The 21127-nt window shown below is 31.1% G+C and overlaps 1 protein-coding gene and 1 long non-coding RNA gene across 2 annotated transcripts; one reads left to right on the forward strand and one right to left on the reverse strand.

The window, feature by feature from the left end:
- The first annotated feature begins 479 nt into the window (after window positions 1-479).
- Window positions 480-8521, forward strand: LOC138349166 (uncharacterized). Its single transcript, XR_011221794.1, has 2 exons — window positions 480-1440; window positions 7584-8521. It is a non-coding gene; the product is annotated as an uncharacterized lncRNA (long non-coding RNA).
- Window positions 8522-15642: 7121 nt separating this feature from the next.
- On the reverse strand, window positions 15643-18125 carry LOC101248402 (cytochrome P450 71D7-like). The gene is made up of 2 exons (XM_004242171.5): window positions 17165-18125; window positions 15643-16419 (listed from the first exon to the last, which is right to left on the reverse strand). The coding sequence occupies exons 1-2, from the start codon at window positions 18053-18055 to the stop codon at window positions 15796-15798; spliced, it is 1515 nt and encodes a 504-aa protein (XP_004242219.2). The 5' UTR covers window positions 18056-18125; the 3' UTR covers window positions 15643-15795.
- Window positions 18126-21127: the final 3002 nt, after the last annotated feature.

A 21127-nucleotide genomic window follows, 5' to 3' on the forward strand; every position in this document is an offset into this window, starting at 1 on the left:
AATTCAATTACTATGAAATATAAGGGTAGTAAATATTAATTAATTGGAATATATAGTATAGTAAATAGTCATAAAAGTTGACAGAGAAAAAAAAGTAGCAAAACATACAAGTTTTGTGCTGTGTCTTGAGAAAAAATATCCAGACCTTCTTTTCTTTGTTTGTATTTGTGTCGCCGTTGACACCTAATTTTCACCTAACATTTTTAAATTTATTTTTAATTTTTATTTATTTAATTGTTTAAAATAATTTTTTTATAATTTTAAATAAGTTTATCAATTATCTTTATTTATTCAAAAATTAAGATTTTTTATATTTTAATTTTAAAATTGTATTTTTACATGTCATTAGTTACATATTTTATATTTTTTAATATTTATTTTATTTGTTACATTTGTTAATATTTAACACACTTTACAAAATTTATTTCAAATACGAATAAAATTTGCATAAGGAATTGATCGATAATTTTGATCCGCAATGCCAAATCCATAAAATTAGAGCCCATTACATAAATTCTATTTAAATTTTATTAAATTAAGAAATAAGATAATGATAAATCATTATTTTTTTTTTACATTGAGAGGAACTATTTCCAAATAGAAAAACCCTAAAAAAATTCTCCGCTCTGTTTTTTTTTTTGGCACAAAGGCAGCCGCTACGCTACTCAACCTTCCATTTTCCTTCTCCTCCACAGTGAAACAACCACCGAGAATCGCTGATCTCTCCCTCACTGAAACAACAAGAAAATTGAACAACCCGTTTTCTCCATTTTCCTTTCGTCTCCAGCCCACAAAATAGCCGCCTGAAACATCCAGTCCACCACCACGCTGCTGCCAACAACTTAAGAACAAACCTCGTTGCCTCTTCTCTCTTCCTCTACGCTGGAATCCGGCGAAACCTCCCTTCAAAACCCCTCTCCTCCACGCCAGAGATTTGGCCAGCAAACAACCAGCCTTCGACCCTCAACCCAAAGCTGCGAACAACCACCCGAAACCACCCTTGCTCCAACCACCAGATCCAGGTCGGAGCGCCACGACCAAGACCCATCAGAAAGCCACGAAAACCCATCAATAAACCAGATCCAAAACCCCTTTCTTTTCCCGTTTTCCAGCAGCAGATCCGGCGAGGAGCTTAAAGCTCGATGAACCGGAGCTAAACAACACAGACAGCCTTTCCCCTTTCCCTTTTTCAAATTTTTTGTTTGCATTCACATGTGTTTTCACCTTTAACTCCAGCAAGCTAAGTTCCAGCGAACAAGAGCAGTACCACCAGATCTCCACCGCGATGATCTTCAGGCTCGATGAATCGGTGAACAACAAACCACAACCAGCTCCATCTAACTGCTGCGATGCTACTTTCAGTGACCGACGAATCCCAACACACTGCAAACACCGGTGAACAACAGCCATACTACAACAACTTTACAATGCCCTACAACGGTGAGAACTCAAACCGGACCCTTTAAATTTGTTCTTAATGTTGATTAGTATTAATCTATGTTTTCATTTTTTAAAATTCGTGGATTGTTTAACATTAAGTAATTTTATTCTTGCCCTATTTATCTCTTTTGTTTTGTTGTTTGTGATGTTCACTTGGTTATATTAATGGGTAATTTTATATTCATAGTTAAAAGTTTATAATTTGTTTGTGTTCAATTCTTTTAATTCTTGGTGGGTTATAATTATTAACTAATTGGTATTAGTTTATTTTAATTATTATTAGAAAGATACATGTGCTATTGCTAGAATACATTTCTTTTGTTCATTTGTCACTTTTATCATTTTTTTTTGAAGTTTTCAGATTTCAAATTTTTATATATATATTAATATGTATTGGTCATTGTGTTTATTGGTTTCTTTATTTTTATTTTAGTTTTCCTCATTTTTATATTAATGGCTTTTCCATTTGCTCATTGTTTATTGATGTTTCATTAATTGTTTCTCCCTTGTATTGATGTTATATTATTAGTGGACTAATTTTAAAATTCTTGATTTTTATGAGTTTTACTTATTCTTTTTGAAGTGAGTTATGTGATATTCTTGTTGTTAGCTTTATTATGATATTAATTAGTTACATGTTAAAATAGGCCAATGAGAATCTCTCCGTCGATTTTGGAGATCTTCTCATTTTAAAAGATGAAAATTTGGTTTAATTTTGTTTACGTTGTTGGTTGAAATTGGTCGATGAAGAAATTATCGTCGATTTCCAAGGCCTTCCATAATTTTGGATTTTGAAGGATACCTAAAACATTCCCTTCGAAATTACTTGAGCTCCTTACCTAGAATCTAATTGTTCCGTAGATTATTAAATAGTTTTTTAATTTTTCCTTAAATTAGGTGGCGATTCTCTTTTTCCTTTTAAAAATCATTGGTTCGATGTGAACAACACCTAAGAACTTAAATAGAACCAAAAAACATTCATCAGACACACACAGTAAAATTCTACTCATTTTATGTTACTACTCCCTCCATCTGATATTGTTTGTCATTAGAAATATAATAATTGCAATGAAAATGTAAGAATATAAAGATTTTCTACTCATAACTTTTTTTTTATATTATTTGTTGTCTCAATCACTGAAAATGTCAAGTTCAAATTCAGTCCGTTGACATAAAAACCAATTAGTTCTTTTCCCTCAAATCCTCGTCGAATAATAACTTGTTCAATTCAATCATCATTGAATCCAAAATTCCATCAATGTCCCTATTCAACAAGAACAAATGATTTACTCTTGTGTGTTGATCCCAAATAGGAATCCTGACCTCATCTTCTACCTCGGCGACTATAGCCACTAAAGGATCCATGTTCTCAAAGATGTATTTCAAATCACTTTCATCAAATTTTACACCTTTGAAATCCTTTGTCAGCCATTTTCCGAAAGGAAACTCACCTTAATTAGGTTATTGTGAGTTTCTTTTGGTGAAATGGATGACAGAATTTTAGAGGTGTAAGATTTAATGAAAGTGATTTGAAGTACATTTGCAATAACATGAATTCTTTAGTGGCTATACATGATTCCTTTTTAGGATCAAGACACAATAGTTAACCATTTGATCATGTTGCATAGGGACATTGATGGAGTTTTTAGCTTCTATGATGATAGGATTGAACAAGTTGTTACGATGAAGATTTGAGAGAAAAGAACTAATTGATTTTTATGTCAATTGGTTGAATGTGAACTTGGCATTTTCATTAATTGAGACAACAAATAATATAAGAGAAAGTTCTGAGTGGAAAATCTTAATGTTCTAACATTTACTCTTTAATTAATTTTATGAGAAATAAAGAAGTAACAATTCAAGTTAAAAAAAGGAAAGACATCAAGAACTTACAAAGAAGTAAATATAAACAAGTTCAAGAAGGAAAAGGATTTGTAATTCCTTTCCTCGTAGAAGTTAATGAAGACAAATCAAACTCTATAAAATTTACAAGAAGTTGAATGGAAAAAATTGTCTTTGCAATAACAAATCATGCGAATTTTTCCGTACACCATTCATTAGACAAAATTCTTCAAATTTTATGTTACTATTTCTTTGTTTTTCCCTTTTTTTTGTCTATGCGATTCTACACTTGTTTTTTTTCATGGCAAATGCGTAATCCTTTTTGAATGAGGATTAACATTGGGATTAAGTTTTTTTTCTTATCTTTAATTAATTTTATGAAAAAATATAAAAAGGAAAAGTTTATGTTAACTATAAAAGAAATCATTTATTGTGTCATATAATAAATGACAGTGTTGTGAATGGCGAGCGCCTCATTGCCTTTGTCGAGAGGTGAGGCGAGACCTCCTCGCCATTCCCCACTGAGGCGAAACGGTATGCAAAAGGCGGCCCATGGCGACCTAATGGCGGCAGAAAAGGCGGCGCCTTTTTTATTTTTTTTTAAAAATATTTGACTTAACAATAATAGTCAAAATTAGGGTTTTTTTTTATATTTTCAAATCTGTTGCTGTGCACTCTTCTCCCCGATTCTCTTCCCCCCGCGACTCTTTTCCCCTTGCGTTCTCTTCTCTTGGTCTCCATCATCTTCGAGTTGCTACTGCTGAAGACCTGAGGTATACCTCTTTTTTTCTGTTCTTCTTCAATTTTCCTTTCAGACTTTCAGTTCCGTTTTCTTCAAGTTTTCTTCACTGCTCTTTTTTCCCTCTATTTTCTTCACTCTGTTTTGTCCCAGATTACTGTAAAATGCCTTCTGTTTTCACTGTGCTGCTGTCCATTTTTTTTTATAGTATTTGTAAGAAATGTAATTGCTATTGAAATTTTAATATTATATGTGCAATTAAATGTTTTTAATTTTTGGTATTAATTGGCCTCGATTCAAAAAGCCGCTCGTCTTGCCACGTGGCGAGGCAGACCCTTGTCGTCTTTTATCGCCTCTCGCCGTCCAAAACACTGATAAATGAAATCTTAAGTTATACTTTCAAATGGGGCTACACATTTGACGCTATTTTCAATATCAATAAGTATTAAGGAAGTGAAATGATATTTGACTAGACATAAGACATAAAGTGAAATAGTGACTTGAATAATATTTGCACAATTTTGAATGCTAAGAATATAAAAGGAAATATTTTATAATTGCATGTTATGTCTCAAGATATATTGTAGATGTCAAATTCTTATTGTACATGCATTTGGAAATATAATAATTGCAATGAAATGTAAGAACAATAAGATTTTTTACTCAACTCTCTTATATTATTTGTTGTCTCAATCACTGAAAACGTCAAGTTCAAATTTAGTTCGTTGACATAAAAACCAATTAGTTCTTTTCACTCAAATCCTCGTCGAATAACAACTTGTTCAATTCAATTATCATAGAATCCAAAAATTTCATTAATATCCCTATGCAACATGAACAAATGATTAACTCTTGTGTGTTGATCCCAAATAGGAATACCTTATCTTCTACCTCGGCGACTATAGCCACTAAAGGATCCATGTTCTCGAAGATGTATTTCAAATCACTTTCATTAAATCTTACACCTTTAAAATCCTTTGTCATCCATTTCACCAAAGAAACCTCACTTCTAATTAGGTTAGAGTGAGTTTCCTTTGGTGAAATGGCTAACAAAGAATTTTAGAGGTGTAATATTTAATGAAAGTGATTTGAAGTATATTTGCGAAAACATGAATTTTTTATTGGCTATAGTTTCTGAGGTAGAAGATGAGGTCAGGATTTCTTTTCAGGATCAAGACACGAGTTTACCATTTGCTCATGTTGCATAGGGACATTGATGGAGTTTTTAGCTTCTACTATGATTGGATTGAACAAGTTGTTACGACGAAAATTTGAGAGAAAAAGAACTAATTGATTTTTATGTCAATTGGTTGAATGTGAACTTGACATTTTTCATCAATTGAGACCAAAAATAATATAAGAGAAAGTTCTGAGTAGAAAATCTTAATGTTTTAACATTTTCTCTTTAATTAATTTTATAAAAATAAAGAAGTAGCAATTCAACTAAAAGAAAAAGACAAATAACTTACAATTCAAGTCAAAGAAGTAAATATAGACAAGTTCAAGAAGGAAAAAGATTTATAATTCATTGTAGAAGTTGATGAAGACAAATCAAACTCTACAAAATTTACAAGAAGTAGAAGGGTGAGGGGGGGGGGGGGGGGTTCTTCCTTGTGTAAACCTAGTCCTTGTTATTCATTGAAATTTATTGAAAATTGATAGGGGTTGGTTCTCTATTACTCAGTTTGAGATTCATTTGATCTAGGAGAATATAATGATGCATACACTCTCATGAAGGCCTTGATTATGAAAAACTTGAGAAAAATCAGCCAAAGCTTGGTCTTATTGAAGCAAGATGATATATTATAATGATTTCCTTTACTAATTGGCTAGTAAACTAATAATCTTATGCTTGAGTAATAATTAATATATGCTAACCTAGTCCTTGTTATTCATTGGAAGTTATTGAAAATTGATAGGGGTTGGTTCTCTATTACTCAGCTTGAGATTCATTTGATCTAGGAGAATATAATGATGCATACACTCTCATGAAGGCCTTGAATATTAAGAACTTGAGAAAAATCAGCCAGAGCTTGGTCTTATTGAAGCAAGATGATATATTATCATGATTTCCTTTACTAATTGGCTAGTAAACTAATAATCTTATGCTTGAGTAATTATATAATTAATATATGCTAACTCAGTCTCGTACTGTAACATGTACACACTCCAAGAACATTTCAAACAATGTTTAGAAGGTCTGCAGATATTATCCCTACTATTTTGCTAACACCATTAAGTAAATCACAAAAAAGAAGGGGAACCGGGTTTCTCTGTAATACTTAGGTTGGTATGTACCATCCTTTTTCAATGCATGAATTTCCTGAGTTTGAGTCAAATTTAAGCACTAGTGAACCTGGTCGATCATCAAAATCCCAAGTCACCAAGAACCCTCTTTGACAATAAGCATCGTTCAAATTGTTCAAAATGATAAAAAAAAAAACCTTAGTCTTGAAGCCACTCAAGCTTTATAATTTAGGGGAACCTTGCTTTACCTCTCATATCTGCACCAGGTTCACAAGCTCCAAATTGGCATTCCATCCGTTCCAAGTATATCTCTCGGGGGGAACAATTCTCATAGGAATAAACTATTATTGGTACTTGCCTTCATTATTGATAAACACATCTCTATTGCACCAAAATGTGTTGAATCTCTTACTTATAGTTGATACTTCTTCGAAATGTTATCAAGAAAAAGACTATAAAAAAAGCTCTTGGAGGAACGAAAATGTCATGGAGTAGAATTTTGAAAGAATGAAATTTTATTTTCTTTAAAAAAACTGTGTAATTAATTTGTTATTGGTCCTACTGCTTGAGAATATTCACTTGGTCTTCTTGAACCTGGTTATGCTTAATTTAGGGTCGGCCTTATGTTGCTCTTGATGAAGTTTCACATTCTAAGAAAACTGATCAAAATGAAAGAACTAGTGCATAGTGGACATATTGACAAAATTATTAATGGTAGTAAGTATCCTTTTCCTTCTCACTTTAGTAATCTTCGTCCCAATCCTTATCTCAACTTTTTTGGATTCTTTGATGTGTTTATGTTTGTCTCATTCTAAAGATATCATGTGCTTTTGAATTAAGGCTAAAATGGATACATATTTGTTTATTTTATTTCTCATTGAAGATCTTGATTGTGTATGAGGTTAAGATGATTAATATCCTCAGATTAACTTACTATATTATTAGCAGAAGTGTACTTGAAAGTGTTTCCAAGTGGCCACGAGTTAAAAATGATATTGCATTGAAAGTTATTTGAGTCCTTTGGTTATTGGTTTTCAATGATGCCAAAAGGGGGAAGTTGTATGATGTGGGTTAGGGAAATATTATGCATGGTTTGTCATCTTCAAAAAGGGGAAAATTGTTGGGGTATGAAAGAACATGAAGTTTGTAGTTTTGATGATTGACAAAGAGTCTTAATGATTGTAGTTCTTGATGTGTGACAAAGCATTGTTTATCATCACCAAAAAGGAGTAAAATGTTGAGAAGTAGTAGGACATATAAAGTAGTTTTGATGATTGATAAAATACTACTTATTATCGTATGTGTACTCTATCAGGTGAATCAGGTTCTTGGATGTGACTACAGACGACTTGTACAATTATGAGGGATTGCGACAAAGAAGAAAAAATGCAAAAATAAAGAAGGAAAAAAAATATGGAAATTAAAGAAATAAAGAAGGAAAGAAATAAAGAAGTTAAATTCAAGTCAAATAAGGAAAGAAAAAAAAGGTTACAATTCAAGTCAAATAAGGAAAGAAATAAATATAGACAATTTCAAGAAGGAAAATGATTTGTAATTCCTTTAGTTCCTTGTAGAAGTTGATGAAGGCCAATCAAACTCTATAAAAGGTTTAAGAAGTTGAAGAAAAAAATGTCTTTGCAATAACATAAATCGAGAGAATTTTTCCAGTAAAACAAGAACGATAGCTATTGCAATTCACGAAATATATCTTCGTGAAAGCAATAGTTACTGGAGAAAAGTTGCAGAGCTTCGTCACAGCTTGGTCACAACAACGTAAGGACCAAGATCACGAGTTATGTTCCACTCTGAACTATTGAATATTGAAGTCTGATCAATTAAATTATAGGGTTATTAGTCTCTGTTGATTTGTTCTAGATTTATTATTGAGTTGAAATAATTCCTAGTTACTATATCAAGTAGGTTTGAATTCTTGTGGGTAGAGTCTTGAGAAAATTATAACAAGAAGTGAGTTTGACTTCTTGGGATAAAGTTATGAGGGAGGTTGTGAGAATTGTAAACAAAAATGAGTTTGACTTCTTGGGTGGTTAGAGTTAAGAAGAGTTTGAGAGTTTTTCTAAACAAAAAGTGAGTTTGACTTCTTGGTGAGTGAAGAGTTTCCGATTATATTTAATCGAAACAAGTAGAAGTTTAGAGTTAGATTCACTGATTAACTGAGTTCTAAATCTTGAATTAATATAAAACTTGTGTGTGGTTTTTTCCCTTCCTTGAGTTAGGAAGGTTTCCACGATAAAATCGATGTTTTAATGTTTTGCTACAAAAGTACAAGAACCTAGTTCTGGTATCGGGGTGAGGTTTCATCAGAAGGGAAAATCACATCTCTTTTAACACATGCAAAAGACATGCATGCAGTATTTATGATAATTTAATCCCACAACATGAAAAAAAGATTCCAAATAAAGAAAACAAAGTTTATAAGCTAACTAGTAATGACATTCCAGAGGTAAAAGGATCAACTTCTCTCTTAGAAATGTCAAGTCAATAAAAAAAAGGAGGGGTTTGGTATTGGGACAATGTTAGTGGTTTACAAAGAACGTAAGTGATGGAGAAAGAATGGATCAGAGAGTCATGACTTTCAACTTTCCTAATTGATTGTCCACCTTTTCATGCTCAAAAGAGAGAACTTACCGATGCACGTCAACATTGTTACAGTAATAACAAGTCATAATTACCTTCTCAAAACATGTATCACTATCCTTTTTTGCAAGTTCATATAGAAAATACAAGAAATTTAGACATTGACGGACTCCTAAATATTCAACTTAAGTGAAGCTCATATTGCTCTCTAGTTTTGACAATGAACAAGGATATAGATGCTATGAAAGTGACCCAATTAAATTTCTTTTGTTGCAGGGAATTAAAATTTTTATATGAAAAAAATAAAATATGGAAATCTAAATCATAATCAGCAAAACCAAGTTTGCGTCTACTTTAAAACAAATATTCTTATCTTTCATAATAAATACTACTTACATAGCTGAAGCATATCCACCAGTGCATACAAAGTATTCTATTCAAGTTTGTTTTTTTATACTTTAATGTTATACCAATAGACACACTATAGCTACTATACCATCTTCTTTGGGACAAGAAAAAAGAATTTTCAAAACAACTAAGACAACCAATTTTAGAGCAAAAACTTGGATGAACAAAATCAATCTCTCCAGTTTATTTGTCCAGCTAAAAATGCATTATATAATTAAACTTTTATCTTTGCAGAAAACTGAAAAAGAAAAATTCATAGTGCAGTATGCATTGATGTTGTTAAACTATTTTAAGCCTAAAATTTTAACAAAACAGTAAATTGATTTTGGAGTAAAATGTTCTAAAAACTAACAAAATTTTAATCCCCATCTATTAAATAATAGTAGAACACGGTATTAGTAACCTATGTATTGAAATAGCAACACAATATCCAAATGATGAGGGAAGCATAGAGTGAAAATCAAATTAGGACGTGGACTATTGAACTACATCTAAAGTAATTAGAAAAAAAAGTACCCAAACAAATAAAGATATATTGATTACTATTGCCTAGTGGAGATACAATGTCAAAGTTGTTAATAGTTGTGTGATACATATATAGCTGATACATTGTTTGACGATCAAATCCAAAACTTTAGTACCACACTGTTAATGAAGGAGAAAGATAATATTTTGAGTAAATTGTCAAGAGTTTTCTCATAATATATTCATTTGATAATATAAAACACTCCTTTATCTACTTTAAGAAGTTGAACACTCCTTTATTATTTTATAATCATGATGTCTGAATGAGCTTGAATAATTTTGTCCATCCTTGAGAAAGATATTCAAAAGAGTATTAATCTAAATTATTTTATATATCTCTTCAAGTAAAATGAAACAAATCTTTTGTATGGGATATTACCACACCAGCTCAGTCACTCTTTCACGTGTTATATAGCTTATTAACAATTTTGACTTTTTTTTTTTTGCTTATAAGAGGGGGAAAAAGATTAAATAAAATAAAATTTAGAAAAGACACACGCTTAACCCTTTCTAATCATTCCAAAAAGAATGTCGTCATTTTGCCATGGAGAAAAAAAAAACATAAATGTAGATGCATTGATCGCTTAAACGGTTGTCATAAATAAAACAAATACTTCCTCCATTTCAATTACGTGTATGAAATTTTTTAAAAATTATTTTTCATGGAGTATATTTTCCTTAATATCAGACACACCCTTTTCCTCATAATGAAGTTTCGACGTGGACTTCTTAATCATATGAAGCAACAATATTTTCACACTAACATATAGAATACATAAACTCTTCACATTTAGAGCTAAAAACGTGAAAATATGAATCAACTTTTTTTTTGAGACTTACTAAATATTGTCCGTGCCGTTTGGCCACAAATATTTTCAAAAAATATCTGGAACATGTTCATTATAGAATGTTAATAGAAATTATGGGTATTTTAAATATTTTTTAAAATTTGTGGGTACAAATTATATATTTTTAAAAAAGTTAAATATTTCTCCAAAAATCTATGGTCGTCATACACATAAATTTTTCTGTGTCTTAATTTTATCATTAATTACTCATTCTTCCAATTATTTTCCAATACCTAATACTCTTTCTTTTTCTTATTAAGTGAATTTGTGAAGTCGTGTACACTTATTAAGTAAAAAACATTCCAGGACATAATTTAAATCATATTTTTCCATATTGTCCTTTGTAAAATAAACAAATATAACTTTATAAATATTGTATTTTATCTCCTAGAAAATATAAAATATCATTAAGGAAAAGGGCAAATGTAAGAGAAATATTCAAACATCCATCTTGAAGTTGATATGGAAAAAAAATTAAAACATCCCCTTTCAACTTCGACCAAATGAAAAAAACCTAAAAATTCAATTACTATGAAATAGAGGGGTAGTAAATGATATTAATTGGAATATATAGTGTAGTAAATAGTCAAGAAAAAAAATAGCAGAACATATAAGTTTTGTGTATGTGATTCTGCACTTGTTATTTTTTTCATGGTAAAGACATAATCCTTTTGGAATGATGATTAACACAGCGATTTAATTAATTTTTTTCTCTTTAATTAATTTTATGTGAAATATATAAGGAAAAGTTTATGTTAACTATTAAAAAGATCATTTATATTGTGTCATATAATAAATGAAACCTTAAGTTATACTTTCAAATAGGGCCACAAGTAGAAGATCACTAATGGACAATACATTGATGTTGAGAGTTTTTGTAAATAAGAAGCGAGTTTGACTTCTTGTTGAGTCAAGAGTTTTCGATTATAGTTAATCGAAAAGGATAGAAGTTTAGAGTTAGCTTTATTGATTAACTGAGTTGTGAATCTTGAATTAATATATAACTTCGGCGTGATTTTTTCCTTCCTTGAGTTAGAAAGGTTTTCACGATAAATTTTTGTTTTATTGTGTTGTGAAAGAATTACAAAAACCTGATTCTTGAATCAGGGTAAGGTTTCTTCAGCATTGGAGGTAGAAGCTAACGAGACGACTCCGAAATTACCTTAACCAAGAGTTGTGCCTCTCTCCCACAATAATTTCACCATTGAAAATTAATTATGAATTGGATGTGCACATATTATGACCTACTATTACTAACGAGTTTATTTATAGTTATCTAATCCTATTTTAATTTGGATTAAATCTTTCTTACAAAAATGGATCCTCATAGTTTCTTAAAAGAAGAAAGTTTCTAATAGTTTCAAAATTTAACTATAGCTTTATTCCTTCTACACTATTCTTCTCGTCTGTTTTCCTATTCTTTTCCTTTTATTTTACTAAATAAATTTCTTACACAAGATATTTGTGAAATAAATTATTAATCAAATTAATTTAGAGGCAGGAAAACGAGTATATTTTAATTTCTTCTCCATACTGAGAAGTACTATATAAATAATAGCAACAAGCCAAGAACAACAATAATAAAATGGTGGAATATATGCAATTAAGTGAAGTAATCGTATAATAAAGGGAAAAAGTTAGAAATATTCCTCAACTTCATTTATTAGTTAATCTTACAAATACCGTTAATATGGAGTTATTCATATCCCTACCGTTAATAAACTTATACTTATCATGCATATCCCTCAATTGAATAATGTTAGTTGATTTGGGATTTTCAGTGCAATAGAGTGGTACAAATGATAAGCTTCTAACCTTTTCCCTTTAATAAAACAACTTTCTAGTTTCATTAATACTATTAAGAGGGGAAAAGACGACATATTTCTATGTCTAGTAATAATTTCAAGTGGAACTTCAAGTTTATCATCGATGAAGTGATTTATCGACACATAAATATATATACCTGTTGTAACCACAAGTTCTAGAAGTGTTACTTTCATTTTACACTCCGTACCAATCAAACTAGATCATATTAATTAGGACGAAAGAAGTATTTGTAACGAACTGAACCATCGTTGTTTAGGAGGAACAAAACTCGAGAAAATCTGGGTCATTGTCCCGTCAGGTTAGGCCAGATTTCACTTGGGTGGCGGCAGCATCGAGGCATAAGTTAACACCAGAGCAGGATGGGCGAGACAGAACGTAAATTACGAGAAATCTTATTTCTCTATCTTTTTAAAATACATAAATAAGTTGTTAAACACCCTAGAAACCTCAAAAAAGTTGAGCTAAGCTTGGGAAGGAAGGAGAAAAAGAATTCTAGCTTAAGGATGGTGATATCTCGTGAATTGTAGGCCGAATTCACCGTCACGAAGCCCGAAAATCAAGAATCGGAGTCAAGAACTCCGTGCAACTCTTTGGCGCCCAGGTAGGCTAGGTTTTATGAATTTAGTAGTTTAAATTGTGTTCACTGCGTAATATAATGTGAGTTGATGGTAGGATTTATAGTAGGTTTTCGTGTACCGAATGATTTATGATCTAAATCCTAGAAAGAAGCCTTAGACAATGTATTAGGGTTGAGTATGGTCGAATTAGAATTTATATGAGGTTCTTGACGAGGCCCTTGGTAGGTGATGGTTGTGAATATATGATTGTTTGATGTATTTAGTTGTTGTTTCATTATGTTGCATTGTTGATTCACACTTGTTGTAAATGAGATAGATGAATAATTATATGTCATGAATCACTTTTAGATTATATGATTGTTGAGAATATACTTGTGAATGTGATTGTGGTGTGTTGATGGATTGGATTGCTACCTTTTGGCATAATTAACTAGATTAAATTGCTACGTTCTTGCATAACTAAATGAGATCGGATTGTCACGTTTCGGTATAACTATGAGATTGGGTACTACGTTTTGATGCACTAATAGTTTGAGTTTAGGTTCCATGAGAGGACCAACTAATTGACATAATTGTGATGATTGAAAATAATGAAATACCTTATTGCTCTTCATGTCAATATTATTGTATATGTTAAACTTATGCATGTAAGGTTATGGTGGTGTTGAATCATACATGTTTCATTTAGTGGTTATATGTTGTGATGTTTTGGGTTTGATTGTGTTGAGCGAACTCGTGGGGTATAGTGAAAAGGCAATGGGTTCAAGTGATGAGTAATGGATAGTGAGGGTTGTTCCTATGTTGTAACTGCGAAAGAGAAGTAGAGGTAGTGTATGTGATGAAATGTGCTCAGGTGGGTTTCACCTTGGGGAAAGAGATTGGGTGATTAGTGGTAAGGAAGTTTGTCATAGTGTACTATGTGATCATGATTGAGTAATATGACGAGGAAGTAAGAGTATGACGTGTGCGGTTAGTTAGAGTGCTCATGGGTGAAATTAGGGGGTTCGTTAATGTGTTAGCATGTTTAGGCTATGATCAAGAACCGGGTGAGTAAGTTGGTTGAGAAGGTGGAGTACTGGTGTAAATTGAAGGTATCCTAAGAAAGGGTAAAATATGGAGGAGCGAGTGGTTTAATTCATGATTTTAATAGTTGATTTCTTATGTTGGGTTAGGGTTAACCGATGATATCGATCAATAATGTTTCATTAGGTGAAGACGAAGAAATTTTCCAGCACAACTTCTATTCTTCCTTCCGCGTGATAGGAGTTGTGTTTTTTATTTATCGTGTAGTTGTTCTCTTAGTAGCTCTTGTACTTGTTTAGATTAGCCCCCTGAGAGTTGTTAAATTACTTTACAAGTCTTAACTAAAAGTGTATACATAAAGGTTATTTATAAAAGTTATATTTTTTTTAATAATTACCTCTGTTTTCTTTAAATTTTCTGCATGTTTAATTATCGGGATATGAGGATTCTCCTAGTTAAGTTTTAGAGCAGTGTCCACACGGCCCTGTGTGTTGGATCGTGACAGTATCACCAATGAATGCAATCAATTCCAATTAATTTAAAATTTGACAACTTGTGTTTGTTCACTTGATTTAGGTACTAGTGGATGTGGCTGTAAATTAAAGGAAAAATTACGCAGTTAAACAAACTTATATTACTTAATTAATCATTATAGTTATAGTTTGCTATAATTACCACTCGTGACTAACACTACGTGAGTTGACTTCGAGTTTATATAATTAACCACGTTTATATAATTGGCCACATTTGTATAATTCAGAAATAACAATTCTTCATTCGATTTGTATTTGTATTTGTATACGATAGTTTGTATTTGTATATGACGATGATTCCTTTAATTTTTCAGTTTTATCATCGGATACATTCAATCTTTTTTTGTATAACTTCTTAATGTTTGTATAAACGCATAGTTTTCAGATTTTGTATAATATAATTTATATGATGAAATTTGTATAATATAATTTGTATTATTGTTTAAAGTTCATATGTTTATGTTTGTATCAATTTGTTATTTCGATTTTTATTGTATTTGTATAATTCCAGACTTTGTGTTACACAATTATACAAAAACACGTGAATTATACAAACGTACCCCTGAATTATACAAATGAGATGTGAATTATACAAATTATTGCCTTCTTTCGCTTGCCTCTCTCCTACTTCTCCCAATCTCGTTTGCCTCTCTCCTCCATCTCTCAATCTCGCTCGTCAGATATACAAATACATATGTATATTAGTTACATATATACAATTATCTAATCGATATACATATATAATTCACTTCTCTTCACTCTATGCCCTCTCTCGCTCGCCTCTCTCCTCCTTCTCCCAATCTCGCTAGTCACTCTCCTCTTTATAACATGTAGCTACGAATTGTAATTAAAAAACTATATTTATGAAACATAATTAAACTATTTTTGGAGACTACATACGAAACATGTATACTTACGAAGTCAGGCTAAATGTCTATCATGTGGCATCATCATTTTTGAATTACTGCTATGAGTTTTTCTCTTCTTTTAGTTTCCTTTTGTTAACTCAAAAGGAGATCAAGTTTACAATATAAAGATTGGCAAATAAAATTAAAATTGTATTTAAATTTGAGATATTGGTGTGAACCAAAAACAATATATAATAATAGACTTGAGAGAAAAATGTAACCAAAATTGTAAAATCAATTGTGCTGCTTATTATTTTACTTATTAAAGCTCATTTTCACGGTTTAGAGCATGGCATCCAAACTTTGATTAGTTTTGGCAATTAAGTAGAGATCTTTCTCTTTAGCTGCACTTAATCCACTTTTCTCACTCATATCCAAATGTTTTGGATTATTTGTTCCATATGGAAGTCCCCAGTTAAAGTGGTAGAGGAGTCTAGCTAGAGGTTGTTTAACATTAGCTATACCAAATTGCATTCCAGGACAAATTCTTTTTCCTGCACCAAATGGGAGAAACTCGTAGTTATTTCCAAGATAGTCAATAGGAGAATTTTCAAATCTCTCTGGTATGAAACTTTCGGGATCATCCCAAACTTCAGGATCTCTTCCCATTGCCCATGTATTGACTAGTACTGTGGCCTTAGCGGGTATTGTATATCCATCAACGGTTGTTTCTTCACGACATTCCCTATGGACTATACTTGGAGCGTGTAGCCTTAACGTTTCTTTGATCACTAACTTTAGATACGGCAAGTTATCAAGATCTTCTTCATCAAAATCAATTTTCTCTTTGAAGGCTTGTCTCACTTCGCTTTGTGCCTTTGCCATAACATTTGGGTGTTTCATCAACTCAGACAATGCCCAAATAATAGCGGTGGATGAAGTTTCAGTCCCAGCGGTAAACATGTCCTGCGCGCATCAACAAATAAATAAATAAAGAGAAAAATTACGCGGTTAAGCAAACTTATATTACTTACTCATCATATTTATAGTTTGTTATAATTACCACTCACGACTAACGTTATACATTAATTATGTGGGTTGACTTCGAGTTTGTATTATTAGCCACATTTGTATGTATATATAAAATATATATGCATAATATAAAATTATCTAATCAATATACATAAAAAGTTCACCTTTCTCCCACTCTCTGTCCTCTCTCGTTGGCCTCTCTCCTCATCTCCCAATCTTGCTCGTCTCTCTCCCAATCTCGCTTGCTTTTTATAAATATGCATATGCATAATCTACAATTATCTAACCAATATACATATACAATTCGTCTTTCTCTGCCCTCTCTCGCTCGCCTCTCTCTCCTAATCTTACTTGTCATATATACAAATACATATGTATAATATACAATTATTAAACCAATATATATATATATATATATATATATATATATATATATATGCAGTTTACCTGTCTCCCACTTTTTGCCCTCTCTGTCGCCTCTCTCCTCTCTATAACATGTAGCTACAAATTGTAATTATCAAACTATAGCTATGGAGAGTAATTAGACTATCTTTGAACCCTTTGAATTCAATTATCCGGTAAGTGGTTATATGTGAAAGTTCCCTATAAATAAATAAGAAAACGGAACAATTTAATGATAAAAACAATATAAAAAGAAAATAGGGGGAAATTATTTTACCAAAATCACAGCTTTTATGTGGTCATTGGTGATTGGAAATTGAAGTTGATCATTCTCTTTAATTCTTAGAAAAACATCAACCAAATCTTCACCTCCATGGGCACCATTCCCCTTGATCCCCGCTTCTCGATTCTTAATATGTTCATTAACAATCCTCTCCAAAACTGAATCAACTTTTTGATGCATTTTTACCAATTTCGATTTTGCTCCACTCATTTTATAAAGTAACTTCCACGATGGAAAGAAATCACCTATATCAAATCCTCCTACTAAAAACAACGCATCTTTCATCAAATTTATCAACTCATCGCGATCTCTACACAATTTTCCAAACACCAATCGACATGTCACAGAGCTTGTGAATCGAACAATTATTTCTGTCATGTTCACTTCGCAACAACCCCTAACAGAATCAATTGACGAGAGAACACTAGAGAGCTCATCCTTACGAATTGAGCTAAATGACTTGACCATCTTGGCACTTAAAAGTTCCATTATGCAAATCTTACGCATTTGTTTCCAGTAGTCACCATATTCTGCAAACGCAATATCTTTATTATTGTACATGACAATATCAGTGGATGTAAATTGTGGCCTACTAGCAAAGGCGAGATCATGAGTTTTTAAAACTTGTTTGGACGTAGAAGGAGATGATATGATGACGGTAGGAACTTCTCCGAGTTCTAAGTACATTACGGGGCCGTATTTTCGAGCTAGGTCTCTAAAAATACGATGTGGATTATGTCCACTAATTAAATGATGCAAACTCCCAATGAGTGGGAGTCTCCATGGACCTGGAGGCAAGTTTTGTTTTTGGCTTCTTCTCAATTTTCGAAAAATAATAAAAAGGAATGAGAACAAGAGGATAAATGAAACTAAATTCATATCCATTGATTTAATTTGATGAGCTACAAGAATGATGAAAATTAAATCAATAGCTATTGGTGTTGGATGATTTGATTTATTCATTTATGTAATCTTAGTGACCTTTTATAGTGTTAAAATAATTCCCAAATGATTTCTAGAAGCCTTGAATATTAGTATTAGGATTAGTATTACTAATAAACAGTAATTACTACCTTATGGTACTAAATAAATCAAGATTGTTACATTGGGATGTATTTGTTGAAAGTTTTACTACAAAGTCTATATTTGTATATTTTTACTTTGACAAATTAGGGCATATGGCGGTAGGGTCGTCGTATATAATAAAAGAAAAGAAAAAACTCCTTTAACCACATGGTCAATTTTGCACACATGAGATCATTTTTGATGCGTTAATGTGGAACTTTCTCATAAGTCTCATATTTTGACTAAGAATTTTCAGCCATCGAGATGTTTGATTGAAATTTTTCTAAAAAAGAACTAAAAGTTGGGGATGAACATTTAAACCAAAAAAAGAAAAAAAAAACTACATTGTTTCAAGATTTTATTGGAAATTACATTCCTGGTAAATAAAACTCCAAAAGATTGTTAATAAAATAGTTTATAATTTGTAACTATTAACTAAGTTACATAATATACCATTGAGAGCTAAAAAACATAATCTACAATTATTAACTAAATTATAATGTATAACTATGAGTAAATTACATAGTCCACAGTTGTTATCTAAATTACATAATCTGTAATTATTGATTACTAAATTACATAATTTACAATAGATACAAAATAAATGAAAACAAGCACTACCAAAAAAAGACCAAAAAGAGACCTAAAAATGGAGACCTCAAAAATAGGTCAATAATAAGAGACCTCATGAGGTCGCTATTTAAATTAATATCCTCATGAGTTCGCTATTTAAATTAATATCTTTTAATTTTTTTTTAATGTAGGAGAGACCTCGTGAGGTCAATCTAATGAATATTTTTTTCTTACCTAACTTATTTAAAAAAATTTAATTTTTAATCTAATTCTCATAAAATTGGAGACCTGTCTCTTATTCTTTAAATATTCAATTAAATTAAATTATTATTTTTATTTAACAAGTAGAGACCTCATGAGGTCTCCCTTTTGTATTAATTTTTTCAGCTATTTCAAAATGGAGACCTCATCAGGTCTCTAATTAACATTTTATAAATGCAGAAAAGAGACCTCATGAGATCTCTTTTCTGCATTATATTTTCCGTAAATATCATAACGGAGACCTCGTGAGGTGTCCAAATATAAATGCAGAGAAGAGACCTCATGAGGTCTCTACTTTAAAATAATATAAAATAAAATTAAATAATATCTTAGCGACCTAATGAGGTTTCTTAATTAAAATATAAAATTAAATAATATTATAAAATTGTGACCTCATGAGGTCTCTATATAAAAAATATAAAATTAAATTAAATAATACAATAGTGACCTCGTGAGGTCTCTTTTTTGTAAAAAATCAGATTATTTGTTGGTGACATCGTGAGGTCTCCGTTTGGCGACCTCATGAGGTGTCTGTAAAAAAGTGACCTGCATTTTACTGACCTAGCATTGAGGTCTTCTTTTAGGTCTCTTTTTTCCGAAAAGAGACCTCGTGAGGTCTCTTTTCTAGGCCTCTTTTTGGCCTTTTTTTAGTAGTGAAGAAACCCTTTGGATATTACTACTTTTTAAAAATTTAAAGCTCCTCAATTATATAAAGTATTTACCACAACTGATAATGTGAATAACAATAATATTAATTAATTGAATTATTTAAATTATAAAAATGATTTTCTAGTTAGAAACTAAACGTACTTTGAGCATATTTGACTAAGCTTGTATAATAAACTCATCAAGTTGAGCTATAAACACTTTACATCTTATTCATGTGTTAAGCAAGCACAAACTAATTGCTTATAAGTAAAAATAGGACAAAAATTATAAGTTGATTATCCTACACTTAATCACTTTTTAGTTTTTAATCATTCTTAACTTGATCAATAATTTTAATTTATCCATTATAATTTTGTACAATCGCTAAAATAAGTTTTCTTAATCAGAACCACCAGATGCATTTTCTCACCTACTTTTCAAGATCCAACATCCGTTGCCTCCTTTCTTGTCAAGCAGCCCATATAGTGTTTGTGTTTATTAAAATAAAATGAACAATTTGTATATTATTGTTTATTATTATTATTATTATTATTAATAATAATAATAATAATAATTAATAATTAGGACTAATACCATTGGTGGTTGATGGCGTCATTGATTATGCCATTCTTAATCTCTAATACAGATATGGTATCATGATATAGAATCATAATATAGTATCATGATATTGAATAATGAGATGAAATGGAAAGTTTGTTTGGATATGCGGTATGGAACTTTTGTGTGGTATATTTTCTCATAAACATGAAAATCTCATAAGTTGTAAAACTATTAAAATAGCCCAATTGTTAATTCAATATTATCAAATAAACAAAAATTTATAAAATCGCTAATAAATAATTTGAAGTTATTTGTTCTCCATTTAAGTAATTGTTTGATGCAACTTTAATTTAATTAAAATAAATTGAACAAAAAGTGTAGTGTACTGGTCTATAGTATAATCCTCCCACATAATGCAGACAATTTTTCACGTTGAACTTGTATTTCTCGATTATGTTACTGAGAAGACGAACTAACATTGTTACTTTGAGTCATTTTATTGGTCAATGTCATTCACTACTATATTTTAATGCTCATAGACTATAAATAGTTCATAACTTTAACAATCGGTTGGTGTGAATTAAATTGACTATATGTTGGTGAGAATAATAAATTTTATGTCGATGAGAATAATAATTTTAAAAAGTAATTATGTGATTATAATTTTTAGAGAAAATGGCCAAACCCCCCCCCCCCCCCCCACAACATCTATAGTTGAATTCTCAACTACACTCATACTTTACGGAAGTCCTATCACCCCCCCTGAATTTTATAAAACTGAAATAGTTACACCCTTGAAAAGCTACAACCACATCTTATTGATCTATGAATTTCACGCGTTCGACACGA

The sequence above is a fragment of the Solanum lycopersicum genome, chromosome 6 (genome assembly GCF_036512215.1).
Source record: "Solanum lycopersicum chromosome 6, SLM_r2.1".
NCBI classification, from domain to species: Eukaryota; Viridiplantae; Streptophyta; class Magnoliopsida; order Solanales; family Solanaceae; genus Solanum; species Solanum lycopersicum.